At 42.4% G+C, this 24,466-nt stretch overlaps 2 protein-coding genes and 1 non-coding gene across 10 annotated transcripts in view; all 3 read right to left on the bottom strand.

The window, feature by feature from the left end:
- The window catches only part of PLAC1 (placenta enriched 1), a 196,480-nt gene extending 184,594 nt beyond the window's left edge, over nt 1–11,886 (bottom strand). The window contains exon 1 of the mRNA XM_039239874.1: nt 11,829–11,886. The gene's annotated coding sequence lies outside the window, so the exon portion shown is untranslated. The remainder of the gene's footprint in view (nt 1–11,828) is intronic.
- Nucleotides 1,489–23,242, bottom strand: PABIR2 (PABIR family member 2). 8 transcript variants are annotated; one of them, XM_039239861.1, is made up of 10 exons: nt 22,980–23,242; nt 20,715–20,805; nt 16,676–16,729; nt 16,296–16,339; nt 16,157–16,211; nt 15,784–15,885; nt 15,371–15,456; nt 14,124–14,188; nt 11,829–11,925; nt 1,489–4,289 (listed from the first exon to the last, which is right to left on the bottom strand). In XM_039239861.1, the coding sequence occupies exons 1-10, from the start codon at nt 23,075–23,077 to the stop codon at nt 4,145–4,147; spliced, it is 837 nt and encodes a 278-aa protein (XP_039095792.1). In that variant the 5' UTR covers nt 23,078–23,242; the 3' UTR covers nt 1,489–4,144. The 8 variants fall into 8 exon arrangements, with proteins under 8 accessions (XP_039095792.1, XP_039095796.1, XP_039095793.1 ...); XM_039239865.1 differs by having other exon boundaries at nt 1,489–3,322; XM_039239862.1 differs by having other exon boundaries at nt 14,124–14,185.
- On the bottom strand, nt 8,682–8,819 carry LOC120236858. Its single transcript, XR_005529784.1, has one exon. It is a non-coding gene; the product is annotated as a small nucleolar RNA U109 (small nucleolar RNA).
- Nucleotides 23,243–24,466: the final 1,224 nt, after the last annotated feature.

Genomic DNA, 24,466 nt, shown 5'->3' with positions numbered 1-24,466 from the left:
CCTAGTGCCTACACCTTGGCTTTGAAATATTAAAGGAATCGGGCCTCCTTAGAGAAATGTCTGATCCCAAGGCTGGGGGCAGGGAAAGCATGCATCTGGGACATCGTAAGCCAGATAGTGAAACACCGATCCAAAAACCTGAGGTTGGCCAAAAGGACACAGGAGCCAGCTTGGAGGGGCTCTCTCCACTGTCCAGATCGGAGATGTGAATATCAAAATAATGAAAATGATTTAAACCCCACGGAAGCAAATAGGAGTCCATGAGTCCCACACTGATGCAAATAAAGGGTGAAGGGAAATGTCTTTTTTGCGGTATGATGCCAACCAATCAACATAGAAAGAATGACAGAATGAGAGTCACCATTGGTTGGCCATCATAACGCCATCTGGCATGAAAGATACTAAAACGAGTGAACGCTTGAGGCAACAGGTTATTTATACGCTCTCAAAGATCTCCACACAAAACATTTCGTTATTTCAAAGGGAAACCATTAACCGTACAAAAGAAATCTGGCAGGTACCCCCTGAACCACAAGATCCAGGTTCCCGTCACCAGTAAAAGGACAACTACATCATGTGCCTCCTGCAACAACAGACTGACAATGCAGTGTCAATTCTGCGGTGTTTCTGCCAAAAATGTGTAACCTGAATTTAATACCTAGGAAACAGTCAAACCTAAGTTGAGGGACATTTTTCAAAATTGGCCAGTCCTTTTCAAAACTATGAAAACCACAAAAAGACTGGGGACTTTAGATTGGGGGAGATCAAAGACACATTAACAATGAAGTGTAACACACAATCCTGGATTGAATCCTGGGTCAGAAGATTTTTTTTCCTTTTTGCTAAAACGACATTATTGGGACCCCAGGCAACCTTTGAATTGAGTCTACAGATTAAATGGTAGTTTTGTATCAAAGGCAATTTCCTGATTTTGATAGTTGTAATATGGTTACACAGAAGGTCCTAGTCTTTGGGAAATGTACACTGGAGCACATAAGGGTAAGGGGCTATCATTTCTGTAACTTTTTAGATGGTTTAGAAAAAATATGTGAATTCTTAAGTATGAAGTATTCACATATACAAGAGAGAGGGGGAGAGAGAGAAAATGATAAAGCAAACACGGTTAAATGTTAAATAGGGAACCTGGGTGAAGGATATACAGGAAATAGAACAGTTCATGATTTTAAGATACTGAAAAGAAAATGGGGTGTTCATAACCTGAGTTGTACATAAACAAGAAATATGTGTGCCCTTGGCAAAAACTGTCTAAATTGTCCCATTCTACAAAATGCTCGTGAAAGTGTGACAGATTACACGGAGAGGTTTCCTTTCTGTTTTGAGAAACAACCGCAACGTCAATACAGTTATTCTTCTGTGTTCCCGATATCATTTTATCTCAAACCTGACTGCAATGAGACACGGGGAATGCAATCCTGGGATACGGAGGCAGAAATGAATTATTAATAAGAATAAAAGAGACTTTACAAATTTTTACAGAATTTTATGCATGTGTACACACTTTATTAAATTTGCATTCTAAGATATACACAAGGTCAGCATTTCACAAAATTTTCTATAATTTATTCCAAAAGCGGTTATCATGAAACACAGGGATTATATAAGTTAGTCAAGCAAAAAGAGCATCTATAGGATTTTCTTATATCATCTCTTGGACTTGTTTTCAAATAGAAGCCTGAAACAGGAGATATTAGAATAGGAAGAGAGAATTTTACTTTATAACAATGACCACTTTTCAAATATTAGACTTCATATAAAAATAAAGGGGTACTGTCAACAAAGCTCGTCTGAAGGTCAGCATTTCTCTCTTTTATTTATTCCAAAACAATCCCTGCATAAACTTAACTTTCTAGTCAATTTAAACAATAAAAACGAACCTTGGTTTAAAGAAGAAAGTGAACCATCTGGTCTCCTAGTTCCCATAATATTGGAACAACTTCACGTTCCTGTCCCAATTCTAACCCACCACTGGATTTCAGAAAGAAATTTAAAGATCATCACATTCCAAAGGTTGTTTCTTAAGAGTCCTAAATTAGAACCCCAGATCCATGGCCAAAAGTATCCCTTTAAGGCAAAGAAGACTGTAGAGGGAAGGTGGATAGATACCCTGTAAGAGAAAACCACCTCTCGGTATTGGATAGGCAGAAACATCCCAACGTGGTTCTTTCATGAGTGGAATAAGCACACTGAATACCGTCGAGGTAATTACTCTTTCACATGGCACACTAGGGAACAACCTTCATAATATGTACATTTACGTGAGGATTGAAAGATTATGGACTTCGCACAGGTGAAAGCAGTATGAGAAATAAAGCCATTAATGGCCATCATGGTGGTTAGTACAGTTTAAAGGAAACACCACATCTGATATTGTAATAGAATGACTTACTGCAAGCTAGTGATGCTCTCCTATAATTCAAAGAGGATACACTTCCCTTCAAGGCATACAGTATTACTCCTCTGTGAGTACCCTCAAAGCGCGGCATGAGTCTTTAGAAGTCAAGAATCTTTGCCTTCAAAGGACACAAAGGCAGTAGTTTCCATTTCTACATTCATTTAAAAAGTGGAACATTATGATCCTAGCGGGCAGATTTGCATATTAAGCACAGACGATCCAACCACGATGTCTGAACATTAAAAGAAATCTATCACAACAGACATTTTAACACAGTTTTAAATAATAAATAAAAACACAACGACAGATTAACACAATGATAGATTACACTCAGGTTGTTTTTTTTTTTTTTTTAATAGCTCTATCAGGATTCTCCTCTTTTAAAAATTAAATAACTTATGGTACCTCAGACCTACTATCATGTACACTGTTTACAGCTCAACAGCTTCGTAAAAGCAGAATGCGCAGTAACATGGACTCTTTCAGCTCCTAAAAGCTTCCTCGTAGGTAGGAAGCTGCCCTTACTAGAGGGCAGCGGAAACAAGAACTGGATTTGGACTCTGGTGGCAGACACGAGAACCAAAACACAGCGGGCAGCAACACTCACCACACGACAAAGAAACAAATCCAACGACAAAAAAGGAATCAGAAAACAGCAGCAATCAAACCAGTATGTGGCGGTCAGACACAGAAAGCCCCCTTTTCTAGCCTACCGTATGACACACACCTTTACAGCACAACACTGCACCCCAAAACCCCCAGGCCTCACGATATCCCCCGAAACAAGCGGTCAAGCTCCATGTACGCTTTTCTACACAGTGCTTTGCGTGTACATAACATTATTCATTCATTTGTAGATGCTCCACACATCTGGTCAAGGCAGGGATTTCTTCTCCTTGATAACACCACCTAGAAACATTAACAATATTTTATATATTCCTTCGGGCAACAGACTTGGGCGAGACACACATCAACGGCGGCAGCTAAGGCATGAGAACCTCTGGTGGCTAATCCAGGCATCCCCGTCAGTCCATTTACATTCTCGGCACTAAAATCAAACCTTACGCCCTGCACTCCACCAGCAAAGCGACACAGATAGTAATGAAAGCAACTACGTGTTTCTTCCCCTCGGTGAGAAATGGCAAGTAAGCAGCTCAAACAGGAAAGGGCAACAAAATAATGTACTGTAAGCCGATGCAGAAAAATAAAAATTTAATAGAACTGAAAGCAATCCATCTATTATTGTGAAATAAAGAGATTTGAAACTATGTGGTCAACAGAGAACAACAAAAAAAAATCTCTCAAGCAAGAGAATTTCTGATCAACTTTAGGTGTCATGTCACTGCTGGGAAAAAGAACCAGTGTTGAAAATACACATCAGTGCTTTCCTTTATTAAACGTATAGACTCTAAAATAGGTGCTCTCTGAGGCACGGAGGGAAAAAAAAAAAATATATATATATATATATATATATATACTCTAAGCAATCAAAAATGAATATTTGAGATTTAGTCACTAGATCCAAAATGAGATCAGCAAAGAGACAGGAGTCAGGTCACTACACTCATAAAATTGAACTTTAGAGGAGAGAGATGCCAAAAAAGAACAGCATCGAAATGGTTTAAGTCTGTCACACTTTAATCCTCATTATGGATCAAAGTTCTCTGCGTTCCTCACTGAATGTTTTGTGTAGGAAACGGCAGTTAAAACACTGAATCAGAAATGGGTAAGTCACTTGGGTGAGAGATCATCCATCAAGATGAACGAAGAGCATGAATTGGTGCATGCTACTGGAGGCGCTGCGGTTGTACTGCCTTTAGCCAGCGAGTCTGAGGACAAGCCACTGCTGCTACTACTGCCATCCAAAACATCTGAACTGAGGACAAAGCAAAAAGAATTATAAGCAGATGCATCTATCAGGGTAAAGGTAAACATAACATGCAACGACATAGTTTCAAGAACTCACGAATCAGTAAGAGCATTTGTAAATAATAAAAAGCATAAAAGCAACAGCAATGAACTGCGTAATGTACTATGTTCAGATACCTGCAAAAACAAAGTCAAAGAAATCCGAAGACAGACATTCAAGGTTCTAGACCACTTCAGTGCTCTCTTGGACGCGCCCGAATGTCCAACATACGGTCGGCATTCCCCTGGACAGGTCATGATTTTTGTGAGGGAGCTCCCTTACCTTTAGCTCAAGAGATTGCTATCCCTAGATTTATCTTCTTCCCTTCCCATCAGCTTTAGAGTAAGAGCTGTGGTTACTCGCTGAGGTACCCTGGACTGTCTGAAGTATTCTATTAAGTACACTGCTTCACAGTCCCGCTACTCCAGCCCAACGGGTGTTCACTACTCTAGATGTGACCACTTCCCCATTCCCAAGATGCCTTCAACTCAAACACGTTTCCCCCCTCACTTCCCCCCTCCATTTTTTTTGTCTTTTCTCTTCTCGTTTTGTCAATGTCTTACACAGTTTCCTCTTCTCTTGCTTTCAAAACCCAAAAGTGTCCCTGCTATCTCTACAAGCCTCCTTCAGTTACTATCCGGTCAGGCTAAAAGGAATGCTCTATAGCCACGGACCCAATACCCTCACCCTCCGTTTACCCCTCTGATTCTGACAACTAGCTTCTGCTCCTCTCCTTCCACTAAAACTCCTGATGCATCGGAGCCTCTACAATCCAGCCCAGGGATGCCTACCCACCCAGCCCAGGCGCTCATGGCTGCCAATCATCTATCTGGCCTGCTTCACAAACCTGGCTTCGTACTTCAGTATTCACAAGTAAGAGCCTTCACGGCTGTGCACCAGGCTGCCTTTCTGGCTCTGATTCTCACTGATCCAACACAGAAGTTCTATGCTCTAGATCTGGCCTGAATTCACTCACATTCATTTATCTTAATATTTATTGAGTACCTACCAAGTGCAGGAAGTATGCTAGATATTATAAATATAGTGGTGTCTAAGACAGACATGGTCTGAACTTACAGTACAGGAAACATTTAAATAACCATGCTAATATATATATATATATATATATATATATATATATATATAATTTGTGATCAAAGCAATATAAGCCAGATACAAAGGGCTCTGCAAGTACATAACATGGGTAACCTGATCTAATTCGGAGGAACAGGGAGAAACACGTTCCCCAAATGTGATACTTGAGCTGTCATCCAGAAGATGAGTAGGTGTTAACCAGGTATGGTTTGGGAGTAAGCAAGGGGAGTTTTAGGAGCCAAAAGCAGGCTAGTGTGGCTGTTAAGTACAGAGAGTAAGAACACAATGAGAGACAAAGCTGTAGAGGTAGTCAGGCAGTTTTAGGATTTACACAGACACACTTTTTAAATTTTGAAAAGGGAAGCAAGCATAGAATTGGAGAAGGAATAATGATCAGGAAATAGGGATTCTTTTTTTTTTTTTAATGTTTTATTTATTTCTAGGAGAGAGAGAGGGAGAGACAGCGTGAGCAGGGGAGGGTCAGAGAGAGAGGGAGTCACAGACTGAAACAGGCTCCAGGCTCTGAGCTGGCAGTCAGCACAGAGCCCGACGCGGGGCTCGAACCCACAAACCGCGAGATCATGACCTAAGCGAAAGTCAGACGCTTAACCGACTAAGCCACCCAGGCGCCCCAGGAAATAGGGATTCTAAATGAAGTCTGTGTACTGGCTCCTTTACAAAAGCCCACCCTGGTCTAATGTGCCCTGAGGCTCAATATTAAAAGTACTTAATATTGGGGCACCTGGGTGGCTCAGTCGGTTATGCGATCGACTACGGCTCAGGTCATGACCTCGCAGTTCGCGAGTTCGAGCCCCACGTCGGGCTCTGTGCTGACAGCTCAGAGCCTGGAGCCTGCTTCGGATTCTCTGTCTCCCTCCCTCTCTGCCCCTCGCCTGCTCACACTGTCTCTCGCTCTCTTTCTCAAAAATAAACAAACACTAAAAATATGTTTAAAAAGATATTTAATATCATTTTTATGAATTTCCAAGTTAATGTAGTTCCAGTGTTAAGCAACCCATGGTACATTTGGAAGTTTCTGGGCCCTATACCTCCCCCACCTGCTATTTTTCTTCAAAATGTCACTTCTTTCTCCTGCCTGTGGATTGCTGTTAGGTGGAGACATAATACAAATAAGCTTCGGAAAAGTAAAAATACAAATGGAAACAGTATAGTCCACAGTAGTCCCAGTCTATGCTCACTGCTGTGAAATGCATCATTAATAATACCACTTTTAAGTAAGAAGTTCAGAAAATTGAGCTGGCTCTGATATTTTTTCAACCCAATGGTAAAATAGGTCTAAAATATGAATTATTCAGAGTACTGAAAGAAAGTTATACAGATAATCTAAGACATTGGAAAATCAAAAGACCTTTATATTTGCCTCTGGAACATATGTGATTTTTCCTCCTGCAGCATTTTGCCTAGACTAATATTAAAATGAATTTACTTTCCTAAAGCACATATTGGCCAGGCAGCCGAAGGACACGCTCTGTGCTACTTGGCAGGGAAAAAAACAGGCTTAGATTAAAATTTGGCCACCAAGCAGATAATCTGAATATAAATAAAGACTTTCTTATTCCAGCCACCAGACTTATGGTGAGCCCTGGGTTAAAAGATTCCATTCGTAATAAGACCTGCTTGCTTAGGTGAATCCTGCATTCATTCAAAAACACAGAACATGACTCATGCAGAGCGAGCTCTCACCTAACACCGTTGATTACCTTACGAGAAATAAGCTAACAGGGAAGTTACCAAGAAGTTACCAGGAGAAAAAGAATACAAATTTGAAGTTTTCATTTCGTTTATGCCTTTTCAGAAATTTCTTCTTTATTCTTAAATATGAACATACCTAAACCTTTGCTCATTTATAGTACAACAGCATACTTACATCTAGTCTCCAGTAGAATTTACTCCAGATATTCTCACAAAACTAAAATCTGTTCTATCTAATAAATCTGGCACTACTACACGTGGTCGTGGAGGCAGGGACTAGAGGTCACAAACTACCCACAGTAAATCCATGTAAACCAAGACTTACGTGATTTTTTTAATTCACAGATCGCTGAACAAAAGTGACTTTCATAGTGTTCACTATTAAACCTTCTACCAGGCTTTCTAAAAGCAACAAAGTATGGTCTAATTTGAGTTTATCTTTTTCCCTGCCTAGCTTCAGCTCTGACGGAGGTGTTAATGAGCCTTAGACTAATGGTGACAGCCAGACAATGCAAAGAAAGCAAAGGACCTAGATGGTTCAAACTCAGCATAGGAATACAAACATCAAAAGTGAACGATGGGGCGCCTGCGTGGCTCAGTCGGTTGAGCATCCAACTTCAGCTCAGGTCGTGATCCCACAGTTTGTGGGTTCGAGCCTCGCATTGGGCTCTGTGCTGACAGCTCAGAGCCCAGAGCCTGCTTCAGATTCTGTGTCTCCCTCTCTCTCTGCCCCTCCCTTGCTTGTGTTGTGTCTCTCAAAAATAAACACTAAAAAAAAAAAAGAGTCAACGAATTCCAATTTATTCCAGCCACTGAGTGTACATATCTAAACCACACAAAAATACTCATGACTATTACGGTAGTGCCCTTTGCCTAAAAAATTAAGGGTGAAAGAGAACCATTAAAAATAAAGTAACAACAAAATCAGGATGTCCAATGTGTCTCATGCTATTACCCATGTGGGTAAGCCACTTGGTGCCTTGTGCAGTCAATAAACTGGGTTCTGTCGGATGAGATTGGGCAGGCAGGTAGATGCACTAGAAATTAGCCACAGCTCTACCAACCCCAGCACCGATCCTGATATAAGCTACGACTTCAGGGCATCCCCTACCCCTCGGTGTGGGTTAAACTGGTCCATGGGGTACATTCTCTGGTCTCTACTATCTTACCTGAGGAAGACCCAGCAGTATCTTTCTGCATAACTTCTAAGTTTTTAAAATCATACATTTAAGTGTTATCATTTCCACGGTCACCTTGAGGATAGGAGCTTTAAAGTGTCAGCACAGATGTCTAAGCTGCTCACATAAACATGTTCAAGGTATATGAATACAGGCCTATTATAAAATAAATCACCATGAAGTCTTATTCTTAGCACATATTACCTATTCGTGATTAAACTTTCTTGCCACAACACATATACCCTTAAAAATCATGTTAAAATTACTAAGTGAAATCTAATGAGAAATGTCAAAATAAAACTCTAAAGGCTAAATTAGCAATCACAGTAACACTGATGCAGCGGGGAAAAATTTCATGGGAGAACTTGTCCTTTTCTGTACAAGAAACAGACTCCACTTAATCTTCACTATATGACTGGTGGCCCTCCAAACTCTTTTATTTTATATAACATGCCACAGATAATCTTGTTCCCAAAAGAAAGAGGAGCAGAACAGAGTTTCCGGCACACAAAAAGAATCAAAGCAGATGGAAAGGTGTACTTCCAAACTATGATCAAATTCTTGATCTTCAGAAGGACTACATGCAGAACGACAGAATTCCTGCCTTGTGGTTGACAATGCTCCCCACATTTGGTTGGCAAAGATTTCAGAATTTTCATCTAGTAAGAAATATGATACAAAGAACAAGCCTCCTATTCCTTTGCGTGGCAGTTAACACACTGGACACAAACCCCAAAGGGGTCCATACTCAAACTTCACACTTAATTTACACGTCAGACATCAGATTTTAAAGACTGTTATCTAACACATAAAGTTTAATTTACATGGAGGAGGGCACCTGTTGGGATGAGCACTGGGTGTTGGATGTAAGCGATGAATCAAGATAATCTACCCCAAAACCAAGAGCAGCACACTGTATACAATGTATGTTAGCCAATTTGACAATTACATTTTTAAAAAATAATAAAGTTTTAACTTAAAGCTTTAAAACCCATCTGTTCTTTATAGGGTGGGGCAGAGAACAAATTACAATTTAAATGATAAGATAACGTCTCCTCATGATCTGGTGGTACCTTTTCTGCTCCCTAAAATGTATAAAAATGGTTTCCTCAGTGATCACGTAGATTGTTACCCTTGGCAACAGAAAGCAGAACACAGTCTCTGTCTCTGTCCCCGTTTCTAAGAATACAGATGTCTGATCGATGAAACAGCATTACAGACATAGGAAAAACAGTTTCTGCAAAGGCAGGATCTAATTTTTACAGATCATGACTAACTCATGCTTAAAGTCTCTTCACTGCAGGCATAAATGTCAGCAATACTGGTAAACAAGGGGTCCCAAAAGTCAGTGCCATTTTCAGCTTTAATATTCTTGGAAGTCCAGACGCTGCAGACATACTAAAAACACCTTTTAAAGTTTAACTACGTAAATATCTTTCACACTTAGTTTTGTGAATTTTGAGTAATAAATTTCTTTTTAACATACTACTTGAGCCACATGTTGGCTTGTTACTGCTCTATGGCCTCAAGTGAATAAAACAAATCTTTCCAGCGTGAGGCAACACTTTTTGTCTTTACGGATCAAAAGTGCCTTTGATCACCAACGTTAATGTCCCCAGGGCTCTCATAGCTAGGCGCAGGTCGAAGGAGAATGGACATAGTGGCGACAGAAATAGGACCCTCACCGCAGCCACCATCGTTGACAACTTAGATTTTGCCGCTCACAGGAATAAATGTCTGAATGAGGGGTGGGGACCCCAGGTAAATACCTTCTCTTTCCTTTCTTATTTATTCATGTGAATCTGTTTTATGGCACCCTGTACAGTCTATGAAAATATTAAACAACCTCCACTTCACGCACCCTGTATGTTTTCAGCTTGGCAAAATGCTTTTATATCTTTTCTCTAACTTGGTTGCCTGGTTAGTAACTGGGTAAGCAAAGCTATTTATAATGTCATGTGCCTATATTAAAACACACTTTACCATAAAAGTGATAGGCAGTTTCCACTAAGTATAGAGTTTCAGCCACTAGTCATGTTGATAAGCTTTAGAAGTTTTCTCTTTGCAATCATCTACATACCTGGAAAGGCGCTCTACACCAAAATTAGCACACTGAGCCATCAAGGACAGATACATACGAGAGAGAAGCGAGACAGTGGGGCCAAAAATAGCTAGAACAATCTAAAAGACATCTGTTCCAATGTTAGAACAGCACTGATCAACGAGTCTAATAAACTAGAATAATCTGTGACTTCTTGGTCAACTAAAAGTACAGGTTATCTTACACAAAACAACAAATATCTGATTTGGAAAGAATCACTAATTCTTCTACCTTAGAAGTAGCTTAAACAATTCTTCCGTTTAAAGGGCACCACCCTTCTATTTTTTTAAATAAATGTTTATTTATTTTATTTTTGAGAAAGAGAGAGGGAGAGAAAATGCGCACACAAGTGGGTGAGGGGCAGAAAAAGAAAATCCCAAGCAGGCTCCCTGCTGTCAGCACAGAGCCTGATGTGAGGCTCGAACTCATGAACCGTGAGATCATGACCTGGGCTAAAATCGAGTCAGACGCTTCACTGACTGAGCCACCCATGCACCCTCCCCTCCCTTTTTTAATTAAATATTTCCATCCTTCTATTTTTAAAGTGAATGCACTGTTGGGCTCTTAAAAAAGACCCTCAGCTATAAAACTCAGGAGACCAAAGGTACCCAACAAAAAGTCTAATCACAACTGTGTCTAGAAATACCGGTGCTCAGGGAGTGGATTACAAATGCATATCACAAGATTTTAACATATCACCTGGCCACTGCCACTACCCCTTCTCCTTCCTTCCACTACGTACATCAGCATCCAAGTACTCAACTTCAGGGAGATGAAAAGAAGTTGACTTTTGCACAAAAACACTGAAGGGCCTTAAGCTAGATACCTTGGATGAGTAAGACTAAAAAAAAAAAAAAAAAAAAAAAAAAAATTATGTGAGCAGACCCCAGGAGTCAGGAAGTGTCGGTATAAAAACAAAAACCTTAGTTAGGATTAGGCCAGAATACCCCTAAATTTCCAAAAGATTTTATAACAACCAGAAATGCTATTTAGAAAATGCCAAGCTTAAGAGGACGCTGGTGTTCTCTGCTCGGCTAAAAGGAGATACTACAAAATGCAGGTAGAAGAGCTAGGATCAAGGCGCACTATCCACAGTGCCCCGGGAATGCTTTGTCATGCCAGCCAGCCGTTGTCACCTCCCACACCATTAGCACCTACTGAGAGAGCCTGACCTGACAGGAGCTAGGGATGAAGGTGAAGGTGCCAGAAAGAAACACACATTTCCAGCAAAGTACTCAACGACTTTCAAATGATCTGGGTCCCCCCCCCCCATTATCTGTACCTCCATGGAGATTTCCCTTCTACAGAGCATGAATAAAAAGTTGAATATTATATCAAATGATCCCAATATACTTTTGATGTGGCTCTTTTTAAATAGATCATACCCTAACATCCTTTTGATTTTATTTCATTTTTTACCATGAACTGAGATCAGACAGCTGTGTGGCCTCCGGGGACAGCATATTGGTAGTGCCTTGGAAGAGCCTCTTGGGCTGGCTTTCTGTCTCCATTTCACCTAAAACAGAGAGGGAAGGTGCTACTGTAAAACAATTTTACAGATACAGGCATGGTGCTAAAATGGGATGATCTCTATATAACCAAAGCTCAGAACACTTCTACAAGCCGTTACTTCAAAGCTATTTTTCCATGTGCTTTAAGGTGGAAGAAGTAGGCTTCCACAGACCCTTAACCAAAAAGTAAGCAGCCCTTTAAAAAAAAAAAAAAAAAAAAAGCCCTTCTTGTTTAGCATGCTACGGGCAGAGTCGTGTTGTTTAATAAAAGAGGAGGACGCTGACCGTAGTCAGCAAAATGAATCAAGGCATACCACGGCAGAAATAGAGTCCCCAAATAGCTGAAGCTCGCAGTGAATAATGATTTATCCTAGAGAATTAGGAAAGACTACTGAGTTTATATTAATAGTGGCACGTTTGCTGAGTCGAAGCCAAATGCATTAAAACGTATGTAGTCTAATCAACTCAAAGGTTGCTTTAGACTAGTAAAATGAAGATTTAAAAAAAATAACTCTGAATGCCCAGCTGACATCTGTAATCAAAAGCAAGTATTAGCCAATTCACAAAATTGGTGTTGTACCAGCTATCCCAATGTTATAGATTTTCTCAGAACATCTATAAGGTAGCAGAAAAACTGTGCATCCACTGGTATAACAACATTTTGCCACCAGGAGTGCAGAAACTAAAATGCCTCAGTTGGACAGAAGAAAAAGGCCTTTTCCAAATAAGCTATGATATAAAACACACAAATACCTTAGTCTGGAGGCTCCTTATCTGAGCTTTAAAATGGAAGATTAAGCAAAATGCAATTCCTGGGCCTAAATCTACTCCAGGAGAGAATTAGTAACTGAACTTACAGCTGTAGGAGATTCTTGCGATGGAGAAAGATCAAGCAGGAATAAATGCAACATTCATTTCTTTTTCATATTATCAATGAATTCATATTATCTTTCTTCTGGAACTATCCCGAAAATTGATGAAACTCAGGAAAGGTTCTATCTTTATTTGCTTTTTCCATGCTTTAATGTGGAGCTTTTAAAAGCTACTGCTGGACTTTCAACACCTTGTTAGCAAAAGACTTTAGCCCTTTTCAGCAAAGAATCCCTCCATCTGCTGGTATATTTTGGAATAGCTCTCAAACTGAACAACCATACTAATTCCAGTAATTTCTTGCAAGATATTTAAAATGAATTACAATACTAATAATGGCTTTTATTTCCAGGTGTTAGTGTCACGTAATAACTTCCTGAGAAAGTTCTTATGATCGTAAACAATTCCCTGCAGCATTAAGACTACTAGTTTATAAAAAATGTATTCGCTGACTACAAACATTGCGACCATATGAAAACCGATTTTCCAGAGCACACCATCTTTAATTCTAAGTTATCTGAAATATCATACTTTTGGAATCTGTGCATGGTGCTATCACTGCAAAGTTTCCCCTAAAGCTGAAAGTTTACCTAATATTAGGAGAGTGACTGGTTTCCTGACCCCAAAGGTGATCTGCACAAAGAAACCTCTTAGTACATTGCTTTTTCAAAATGATTGCTAAAACTCTCATTTAAAATGACCTCAACACTTGTAATCACATGGATATAGGCCCAGGAATAAGGACTAAATGTGCATTAATATTTTTTTTTTTTTTTTTTTTTTTTTTTTTTTTTTTTTTTTTTTAAATAGACTCCGCCGGGGGCCCTCACAGGCATCTAAAACCAGCACTGAGTGAGAGGATTTTCATTTAGTACTCCGTGGTTCAAAATAAGGTAATTAAGAGCATCCCCATCCTATCAAAAACTCCATAGACTCGACTCTGAGGCAATCTCTCTCTGTGAGGCATAATTTGGTATGCACGGTATGCATGAGTATACAGCATGTTTACAAACCTATTCGCTCCGACATAAGCACGTATTTCTGCAACATGTTAACTTGCATCTGTTTTCTATTCAGATCACTGAGAGGCAAAATTTTTTGGAATATATATTGGTAAAATGAATATATGAATAAGATTCAGTTGTGAGGTGTAAAAAATATAGGTAGTGTTAAATAACTAATTTATAAACTTTAGTCAGTAAAGCATATGCTAGGAAGAACATTTCCTATATCTTCAGAAAAAAAAGAGTTGTGCCTTGAGCTAATTTCAGACAGGAATTCTAATTTGTCATTCAAGCTCAACCAGGTTTAATAGCAGAAGTGGGACACTTACCTTTTCTTTTAAGAGGACCGAGAACACTGGGCCTAATGCATTTGACTGGGCTCTGACTCCTCCTGCTTCAAAGAGTAAACAAACAGGATGATGTGAAGAACTTCTAAGATGCAAGATCAATGTTAGAGCCCATCAAATAAATCAGTAAAATTGACAGTCATATAGAAAACAAATGGAAAATGCCTGTGTTGTAAGTTGAGTAACTGAACTGCCAATATATGATCTGACCTGGAATATGGCAATCTGAAAAAAAATGGCATTTTAAGCTATTTTCAAAAATCGTCTAGGGGCACCTGGCTGGCTCAGTTGGAAGAGCATGCAAGTCTTGATCTCAGAGTCATGAGTTCAAGCCTCATGCTGGGGGTAGAGATTACTTACATTAAAAAACAAACAAACAAACAAAAAACTAGGGGCGCCTGGTGGCTCAGTTGGTTAAGCGTCCAACTTCAGCTCAGGCCATGATCTCACGGTTCGTGGGTTCGAGCCTGGCCGTTGGGCTCTGTGCTGACTGCCAGCTCAGAGCCTGGAGCCTGTTTCAGATTCTGTGTCTCCCTCTCTCTCTGACCCTCCCCTGCTCATGCTATCTCTCTCTCTCAGAAATAAATAAAAAACATTAAAATAAAATAAAAACTTAAAAAATAATTCTGTAAGACAAAATATCCACAGCAGTTTTTAAAAACAGATAAACAGTTTTTTAAAAACAAATAAACCAGGCCACCTGGGTGGCTCAGTCGGCTGGGCGTCCGACTTCAGCTCAGGTCATGATCTCACAGTTCATGGGTTCGAGCCCCGCGTCAGGCTCTGTGCTGACAGCTCAGAACCTGGAGCCTGCTCTGGATTCTGTGCCTCTCTCTCTCTGACCCTTCCCAGCTCACACTCTGTCTCTCTCTCAAAAATAAATAAACATTAAAAAAATTGTTTTTAAATGAAATAAAAATAAAAACAGATAAACCTTATTACAAAGCTCTTTGGATCTGACTGGTGTACAATCTTAAACTTTTTTCCTTATCCTTACAAAGGATGTATTATTGTGTGCGCATTTGTTCTCTGGCACTAAGGCTCAAAATAACGCATCTCTGGTAAGATGTTACTGGTAATATACAGGTGGTAGGTATACGGATGTTCACTGTGTCCAATGTTGCTGCTTGAACATTTTCGCAAGAAAATGTTGGGAAGAAAGTTCATCAGGAGAGACAAACTGACCGCGGAGCATTTCAACCACGTTTTTGAAACGTAGGATGACTTACCTGGAGAAGCGTCTGGGACTAGGCACGGGGCTTGGTGGCAGCCCACTGCTGCTCACAAACATTTGTAAGGATGGTGAAAAACATTGCTAGAAAAAAAGCATATTTAGTATTAAAATAGTTCTGCTGCTCCAGTTTTCAAAAGGTTCTCAAAACAATAGAAACGACCTCCTTAGAACTGCTTAATTGGCTATGTGTGTATATTTTACATACACAGAAACAGACGTGCGACAATAGGCACCTGTAGTGACATAGCATTTTTTTTTCAAGTTACTATCAGAAACTTTTGTGAATTTTCCTTCCAGTCATTGGATTCTTTAAAAATGAGGTGGTGTGTGTGTGTGTGTGTGTGTGTGTGTTTTAGAGTAATCAGCTCAGCGCATGAAAGAGAGTGAACACCTCGCCAGTGAGCCTACCTTTCCAAATCCTCTGGTGGGTGATGGCGCCGGAGAAACTGGAGTGAAGTCAATTCTTTTAGGAGAATAGAGTTTCTCCGGCTTCTCGAAATCGCTATCACTCTGTAAACATAAAGTGTCATTTCCTTGTAATTCACAACTCAGCCCATCACAGTGCTTCTTTACTACTCAAATGCGCCTACACTTTTAGAATAGAAATGTACAGACTCTAAACAGTCAGAGTCTAACATGCTGGTGGAAAAGCAGAGATCAAAAACGGAACACGAATTTGGAAATGGGGGAGACGGAAGTGGATGAGAAAAAGGAATGAGCCCAAGGAACAACAGAAAGGTTTCCAGAAAATCGAAAACAAGCAAACATGTGAGAACGTTACCAGGCTCAGACTCTCATCCCACGACTGGCTTATCTGCATTGCTGTCTGCACTTCCCTAAAACAAATAAAAACGAGAGGCCGTCAGTGCTCAGGAATAAGGCATACATTAGGCTCGGCCCTGTTCTCGGGAAGCACTAACCTCTCATGTGCAGTTTCTCTGTTCATCATATCCATGCCTTCCTCCTACAAAGACAAGCACGTGCTGAAAACACAGTGTTTATCCACATCCACACAGTTCTCTACTTCAAAGCACAATTTAAAAGACTTTTCTACCAAAAAATAAATACACAAAGACTTTTCTACCTTCTTTGACATAATCACAGTACAGCAGCACGTGCTGAGACTGTCACCCAGGCCACTCTGTGTTTCACCTGCATGCACACTCAGAATCTGCCTCTGTCTATGGCTACCCAGGGTGGCAGACGGACTCACTTGAAACATCTACATCTTCAGAACGAGAACAAAATCCACATGGAAAATTCAGACACCCGTAGCTCTGAGGTAGTAAGTAAAATTTACCCTTTTGATCTGATGCAGTCTGCTACTAGGAGCGCGATTAGGTGAGGACAGCAACTGGAAAGGAAGAGTAAACACTTACTACTTTCTGAATCACAAAGTGGCCGTCGGCTGTCAGTACCGGTGTCCAACCTCCTCCCAGATAAGAGTTCATATTTTTCTCAGAGACCTAGCTCTTTAGATCACTGAAGATTAAGGTGCCAGAGGCAGGACATTGAGTCTTTGGAAAGTACACCAGGTGTCCAACCTCAAAGCACCATCTGGCACTAGACAGGCAACGACTTTAACACTTTTCCCAAATGAATGCAGAGCTGTGTGCATTTATGTAAAAAAAGATTCCAGGCCTTGGAAATATCCATTGCCCCACTTATCGAAAATAAGGAACTAGGTAAGAAGGGAAAGAAAAACATTTTAGTCATTTTTAACACCAATGCACCCATGGAGGAAGACAGGCAAAGAACCCCAGTGTGAGATTTTGTTTGTGATTAGTGTTTATCGAAAACACTTTAAATCTGCAAATAGGGAGGGTTTGCTCGTGTGTGCTAAATCAATCCTAAAACTTGGTCACTATCACTCCATATACCATGGGGGTAGAATATATACTGCAAACCTTACTAGTTAAGAAAATCAATGTGGAGGGCAATGTGTATTTTTCAAATAACCGTTCCTTTCCCTTAGAGCATCATTTTTTGACAATACAAAGCAAAAAATGATCTGGGGGCCAAATTAGGTTCCTTCAAAATAATCACAATCTGATCACAGAATGAAAGGTAGACTTCATCTCAACACACCTTCTGGGGTTTTAAGAGCCATAATATAAACAACTGCTCTTTACTCCCTAATGAAATGCAAACAAATTTGTAATGCTGTAAATAAGACAACAATCCTGTTGAGAGGCCCTATTCTATTAAAACTTCTAAAACCCCTAATGTAGTGAGCAGTATAAAATGATGGTCAACTGTTCTAAGTTTTTTAGGCAAAAGCGAGTCCAGGTGACAGTTTTTAGACACTGAAATACGATTTGACCTCAAAGAATATCTCTTCGGTACCCACCCTCTTCTCTTCCTTTTTCCTCTCCTAGGCTCTGGAAATAGCAAAACTTCACGAATAAAATCCTTTTAAAAAGTGTTTTCTTCCCCCACTTATAAAGCTAATACATGTTTACCGGTAAACTCTTAATAAGGCCATTTGAAAAACAGTAGGCCACTAGGCAAGTCGCTAAGGCAGGAAACACTAACAGGATACGGTGGAAGAGAACATGGACGTGTCAAGCGAACAAAAGAAACCCCAGGGGCAGCAAAATCATCAGGAAAGCCGAAGTAAAGATTGTAAACCGCTGACCACAGAGAAAGTCAGAAATTTAGATGCTGCATCTACATGACATATAACCTGTCAACTTTGAACGGGAAGGAAGACTCCAAAGGAGGACAAGGAGGAGGTACGCTATTGTCTTGTACCAGGAACAAGAAGAACGTACCGGCTGAGAGAAGGAAAGGAAAAAAAAAAAAAAAAAAAGCCAAGCACTTCAAGGAGGTGCTTGGTTAATGGCGTTAAGTAAAGCGAAGAGCTCAAGTGGGAGAAGAAAAGAGGCCCCTGCCGCTGGCCATCAGGTAGGCACTGGTGATTTTTGCAAGAACAGTTTTTTAATACTGTGGTGGCGTTGGGTATAGATTAAGCTTTACAGAAGCTCGGAGGGGTGAAGGGAAAACAAAGAGAGACTTAGGGAAAAAGACAAGTTTGTGTTCCAGATACCGGATGTGTGCGTCAGAAGAAGGTAGGAGCCAAAAGGCCAGGGAGGAGGGGACTAGAGAAGGGACAACAGAACGAGCAAAGTGACAAGAGACTCGGGAAATCTAGGAATCATTAGGAGAAAATGTCGCATGTGAAGGTAAAGACATTTTAAGAAGAAAGCGGGCATCTCTGCAAGATGGCCATCTGCCTTCACAGAGAAGGGTCAGCCGCTGAAAGTGAAAAAGGTCTAGGAAGCTCACAAGTTTTTGGGTTTTTTTTTTTTTTTTAATTAGAATATTGCTTTGGGGAACTGCGCGGAGCAAGCGGCAGGCACCTGGAACCCAACATGCCCAGAGGGAATCGATCTCCCGGCCCTTCAGATGACCAATTCCTTGAAATTTCCCTACTTGTGATAAAAGCAGCACTTCTCCCCTGGCCGCTAGGAAAGAGAAGGTCAGTCCCTCGGAGTGCTCCTTCCCCTTGGCATTTACACCTCGTGGGCTGTCAGATCCTGCGCAGACAACTCCCGCAGGTCTTCTTGCCTCGCGCTCTCCTTTCCGTGTCACTCAACACCTTGCTTTTTGCAGGTTAATCCGAGACGCAGGTAAGGGTATTAAAATTTATAGAGGACACTGTGATTGAACACATGTGGTGTAATCCATGATGACAGAAGTACCCGAAGGGGGCTCCGGAAGGCTTCCCAAACCAGGAAGCTCAAAGGGAGAAGGGGATGGAGGGAAGACAACGTAAGGATCGACAAAGAGCAGTGAGCCAACGTGGCCCCTTCAGCGCAACAGGTATTTTGGCGCAGCCAAAGCAAGACGCAGTTATCAGGGAGTAGGGAGCGAGGAGCCGAAAAGGAGTTGATAAGGAATTTCCACATCTTAGAAAAGAGCCAAGTCAAGTGTACAGAGGCGAATTCATTTTCCCTTCTTCGCTATACTGCTGATATCAGGAGCATAGCTGTGTAACAAGCAGAAACGTTTTTCATCTCCACAGCAAAATGAAGCCGTTCTGTTTTCCAGTATCCTCTGGGAAGGTGAGGTGAATCAAACCTCTGGACAGCTAACATTTCCCCCTTTAAGTATGTCTAGCCACTTCAGCTGGAAATCTTCCTTAAAAGTAGGGTTTTTTTTTCTCCTTTCTTAAACAGATTTTACGAAGCACAATGGCCCTGACATCTCTATTCTAATCCCAGCTCTGCCACTTACCAATTGTGTGATTCTGAGCAAGTCCTTTCTATCAGCTGAGTCTTAGCTGCTGCCTCTGTGAGCTGGTAGAAACATCTTTGGCCCTGCCTACTCCACAGGGGGTTGCTATGAGAATGAAAAGTGCGAAAGGGCTTGGTAACATGCAGAATACCACAGAGGCACAGAGGATACTATAATTTGAGAAGAGGTTAGTGACCCGGGTATCCTTAAGGACATCAAATGTTTTACAGTTCAGTGCCAGTGAGACCCTCGGGGGCTATTAACAGGCTCTGAGCCCTTATTTATTTATTGTTAAATACATAAAACTGCTTTTCAGTTTTCGCCTCTCCTCCCTGGCTAGCAGCTATTAGTATACCTTAAACCCAAATGTACCTCTTTTGATTTGCTGCTTCTCGTACTCTACTGAGTCGGAAGCTTATTATAATTGTGCATAAATTTTAGATGATTCAGAGGTCAGAGAGGCTCTCCTATAAATAAACTGATGAACCTTTGTGCACAGACTGGAAATCTAGCGCAGCCATTCAGAGGCCGGCTTGCTTACATCTCGGATGTCTTCCAGAGCGCTGCAGCTACTGGCTAAGTGGGCTCCGCGTGTGAAGAGCTACTATATTAAAAACCTCATCATAATTTCTCCCAATGCGACCAACTAATAGGGTGACCCCTGACCACTCTGGCTATTTAGAGTGGTCACAATTAGCAACTCTACCGAGAATATAAATACAAGCATTGTAAAGGAGATTTCACTTTGGATAAATAGCATTGTCCAACAGATAAGTGTCAGAAATACTTGGCTCATGTCGACACAATTTTTGCTTCCTGGGACAAAGAGAGACCATTTTTCTCAGCTATATTTAGAAGTTAATCCTGACCCCCCCCCAACCATGATGCAAGCAGTGACAAAAAACGCCCAATAATTTTAAAAACACAAAGTCCCACAGCGAAGAAAAAATCTGAACCAGATCTGACAAGGGCCGCAGCATGAGCAAGGGAGGTAAAATTTTTTTTTCCCTTTTAGCCAACAATGGTGTATAGCCCATCATCTTAGGAACGAACTACATTTGGGAGTATTTACCCCAATCCATACCACTCGGAATACTTACTTCTATACTTACCAGGGTATGACGGCTCATAATCGTCGTACTATTCCTCCGAGTTCTAAATGTGTAAGGCTGGAAAACCTGTGAAAGATCACTGAAAAATAAAAATAAAATTATTAATGTCTTCTCGTTTAAGATATCCTTTAACCATATTAATGTCGCCTCTCTAGTTAACAGTGAGATCTTCGATGGTCCCACACTCCTTACAACGAATAAACTCCTCACCCACTTCTTCTGCGCTTCGGTACTGGCGTGCTGTGGCTCACAGGTTCGCCCAGATACTGACCGCCTCAGTGGTTGGGGGGCAGCTAGGAGAGGTATGGGGCGGGGCTCCAGGCTGGTTGTTTCCAGCTGCCTCTGGCCAGAGCGCACACCCCCCAACCGGTTCCCACCAGACATGAGTGGCCTCATCTGTTTACCCCGGAGGACCAAAACATTACTGCTTGCTATGTGCGCCATGATGGGGAGAAGGGCTGGGGCACCCTGCTCTACAGTGTGAGCCCAGATAGCATGTCTCCCACTACTGCCCTAAATATGTACTACCATTGAACCTGCTGTGCAGCTCAATAAACGTACCTGGGGGTTTGTTCATGTTGCCTCCTCTGTCTCCAGGGTCCTACCTCCCACCCACCACCATCGGCCAAAATCCTTCCTCTCCTTGAGCACCCATTTCAGGGCAGTACCCTCCATGAAGCCTCTCTTCCATCCACAACCCTAACGCAATCATTCCCTCCTTCGAGTCCAGAGAGCACAATGGGAAATGAGATTCTTGTGGAGATACCGACTTCACCTTTTATTAAAGACAAGTGTGCGTGTGTCTCAAACTCCTTGGCAGAGGTCTTTTGTTCATCTCTGTACAATCTCCCTGCACTGCCTAGCAGAGTGCCATGCCCATAATAAGAGGGCAAAAAGGATTTTCAGGACTGAACTGAATTAGGCTCCAAGGGACCGCTGGGATCACCTAATCCAGCTTTCCTAAGTTTTAAATGAGAAAACTGACACTCGTGATCACAATTAGGGAGAAAAGTGGGAAGGTCTAGTCTCACCCCTTCTTCTGTCACATCATGCTACCTTCCAAGTAGTTACTTCGACCCCGAATAAAACAACAACAACAGTGTGTTATTTCTACAATAGTCTAAATGCAGGCCAGCAAGATCGCCCTGACCCCTAGCAACTGCTTTTGCTTACCAGATTTAAAAAGACGAACCCGAAGACTAATGTATTCCTATAGTATCAAAAATGATTGTAGGGCTGAGGACGGCATTAGGAAAGCAAAGAACCACCCCAACGCCCCCACAGTTTCAAAATTTAGTAAAAGAAAATAAGTAAATCCATTTCCCCCCCAAAATACAGATATTGTAATCACAGTTTGACAGACAAGGATTACCCATCTCTTTGCCTTCACTGTGCTTGATTAATGATTTGGGCTAATTCTACTCCCATCCCCTTTTTTTGGACTAATTCCATTTCTACAGGGTCTCGCAAATTAGCTCTCTACTAAGATGAATTGTCTACTTCTAAGAGTGAAATGTAATAGGCTCAGGTCTGCCAACCTAACCTTCCCTATCACAAGATTCTACCTTAAAATAGACCCTCTGGTGACTTATTCGCATGACAATACAAGACCCTACCACTAAATTCAAGGGTTGATTCTTTCCATTGTTTTCTAAAACATTGTTTTCTTTAACTGATCTAAGCTACAGGACACCCCCCCCTTTTTTAATTCACTGGAATGCATTTCAGGCAGTTTTAGGATCTGAAAACATTATGACAAATCTGAATCGCTTAATGTGCCATGAACACGCCACTTGAGTACAAGTTATTAGATAAATTGTGATTTATTAAAGTAAATGCTCTGTTAATGCCAGGGTTCCTAAACCGAGCTTAGAAATAGCAGCTCTTAGAGACAGGTATCAAGTTGCAAGTCTAGTTCCAGGGGCTTCTGTCTGACATTCAGTGGTGTAAATTAGGCAGTGCAAGCAACCTGTTAGAAGAGCCAGAAGCTTCTTGTAGTTCCTTTCACAGTGGGCCAACAGAGCCCCAGGTAAAGAGGGCTTCATTTTCCCCACACTTCCCAGAGTCTGGGGTCAAACTGTCAACCCCACCTTGGCACCCTAGTCACTGCCAAGCAAACAAGTCCCCCCCCCGCCCCCCCCAAGTTTGGACAACCCACATGAGCTCCAAGTCGCACTTTCAGGAAGGAAGATTGCTTACAGAGACTCGAGGAGCCCCTGAACCCCCTACTTCACCGTCCCCAACCCGGCTCACCTGAGCCCGTGGATCAGGGGAGCGCTGCTCGATCTCCTCAGGGCGCCCCCATCAGGTGTGTCAGCCTCAAAGTCCAGCTCCATTTTCTCCTGAGCCATGTCGGAGACTCGCAGGCAGGCACAGCGGGCAGTGCTCAGTCCCTGGTGCTTAACTATGGACTCCCAAGGCTCTCACTGCAGGACTGAGCTGCTGGGGACTGGCAGCTGGGGGCGGGGGCTAAGGGGCGGAGGCTTGGGGGCGGGGGCGGGGGCGGAGAAAAGCAGGAAAGGAGGAGGAGGGGGGAAGGAGGATGAGGAGGAGGAAGGGAGGCTGACGACGAGGAGAGGAAGGGGAGATGGTAGTGAGAGGGAGGTGGTGGTGGAGAGTGACTGAATAAAGGGAAGAAGATAGAGAAGAGAGGGATCGAGGGAAAAGAGGAAGGGAAAAGGGATAGATGGAAAAACAGGAAAGCAAAGAGGGTACACGGAGGACAGAATCGGGGAAAGGGGGAGGACGGAGGGGAAGAAGGAGGGGCAGAGTGGAGGAAAAAGAGGGCGAGGGAGGGAAAGGAAAAGATGAAGTATGGGGAAGAAGGAAAAAAGAGGCGGACGGAGGGAGAAGAGGAGGGGGAGGAAACTAGGCAGCGGCGGATCTCATGTTGCTATCTTTCGGCCGACGACCTCAAGTGGGGCCGGGCTACAGACACCGCAGCTGCCCGGGCAGCGCTACCACCACCGTAAAGCTGACAGTCGGGCAGGGCCCGGCCGGGCGGCCTCCACGGCTCCAGCTCCCCATGCTCGGGGACCTGGTCCAGCCCCCCATGCTCTGGGACCCGGTCCCGGGGGCTCCTCAGCCCGGTGAGGGGTGCTTCTCCCCTCCCTACCCCCCCTCCCCGCCTGGAAGACAGGTGGGGGGTTCGGCCCCTCAGCCGCCGCCGCGGTGCCTCCTCTTCCTCTCTCGGGTTCTGATGGCCCGGGGGAATCCCTTGGGGCCAAGACCAAAAATCTACAACCTGCCGCCTCTTCCGCCTCCCACGCTTCAGAAGTGGGAACCTCCACGGGGCCAAGTCTTCCGCGTCCGGGGACCTATCGGGTCTTGCGCACGCGCCCGGCGGCCGCGCCAATGAGCCCGCGGGCACGGAGCATGCGTGGGAGCCCCGCCCCGCAAACCTCCTCCAAAGGGGAGGAGCGTTTCCAGGGGGCCTGGCGCCTTCCTCTATGGCATTGGCCCGGGGACCCTGGCGCCTGATTTTGAAAAGAACCAATAGTTTGGAGACATTGGAGCATCAGCTTTCAGAAGGAGTTTGGGTCAGTATTCAAGGGAAATAGAAACTTGCGCTTTTCATGGTTTTTCTCTCCCAGTTTGTTTGCTCCGACCTCTGTGATCCCTGCTCCGTTTCTTAAGTCCCTTGATTTTGTTGGTCTTTGGAGGGGCTGATTTCTCTTTCAGATCATCCATTTGGTTGCACTAGACAAAAGGGAAGTGAAAAAAATAATGAAAGTTCCTAT

The sequence above is a fragment of the Hyaena hyaena genome, unplaced genomic scaffold (genome assembly GCF_003009895.1).
Source record: "Hyaena hyaena isolate Hyena2069 unplaced genomic scaffold, ASM300989v1 scaffold_162, whole genome shotgun sequence".
Lineage (NCBI taxonomy): Eukaryota > Metazoa > Chordata > Mammalia > Carnivora > Hyaenidae > Hyaena > Hyaena hyaena.
The sequence above is the reverse complement of the archived record's forward strand: the minus strand, read 5'-3'. Positions and strand labels throughout refer to the sequence as shown.

What these genes read in the sequence shown, in the direction of transcription:
- PABIR2 (XM_039239861.1), bottom strand. Translation starts at nt 23,077, where the DNA reads ATGGCTCAGGAGAAAATGGAGCTGGACTTTGAGGCTGACACACCTGAT. An exon ending in CCCCTGATCCACGGGCTCAG is followed by an intron (nt 20,806 to 22,979) that starts GTGAGCCGGGTT and finishes TTTATTTTTCAG; the next exon opens with TGATCTTTCACAGGTTTTCC. An exon ending in GACTGCATCAGATCAAAAGG is followed by an intron (nt 16,340 to 16,675) that starts GTAAATTTTACT and finishes TTGTCTTTGTAG; the next exon opens with GAGGAAGGCATGGATATGAT.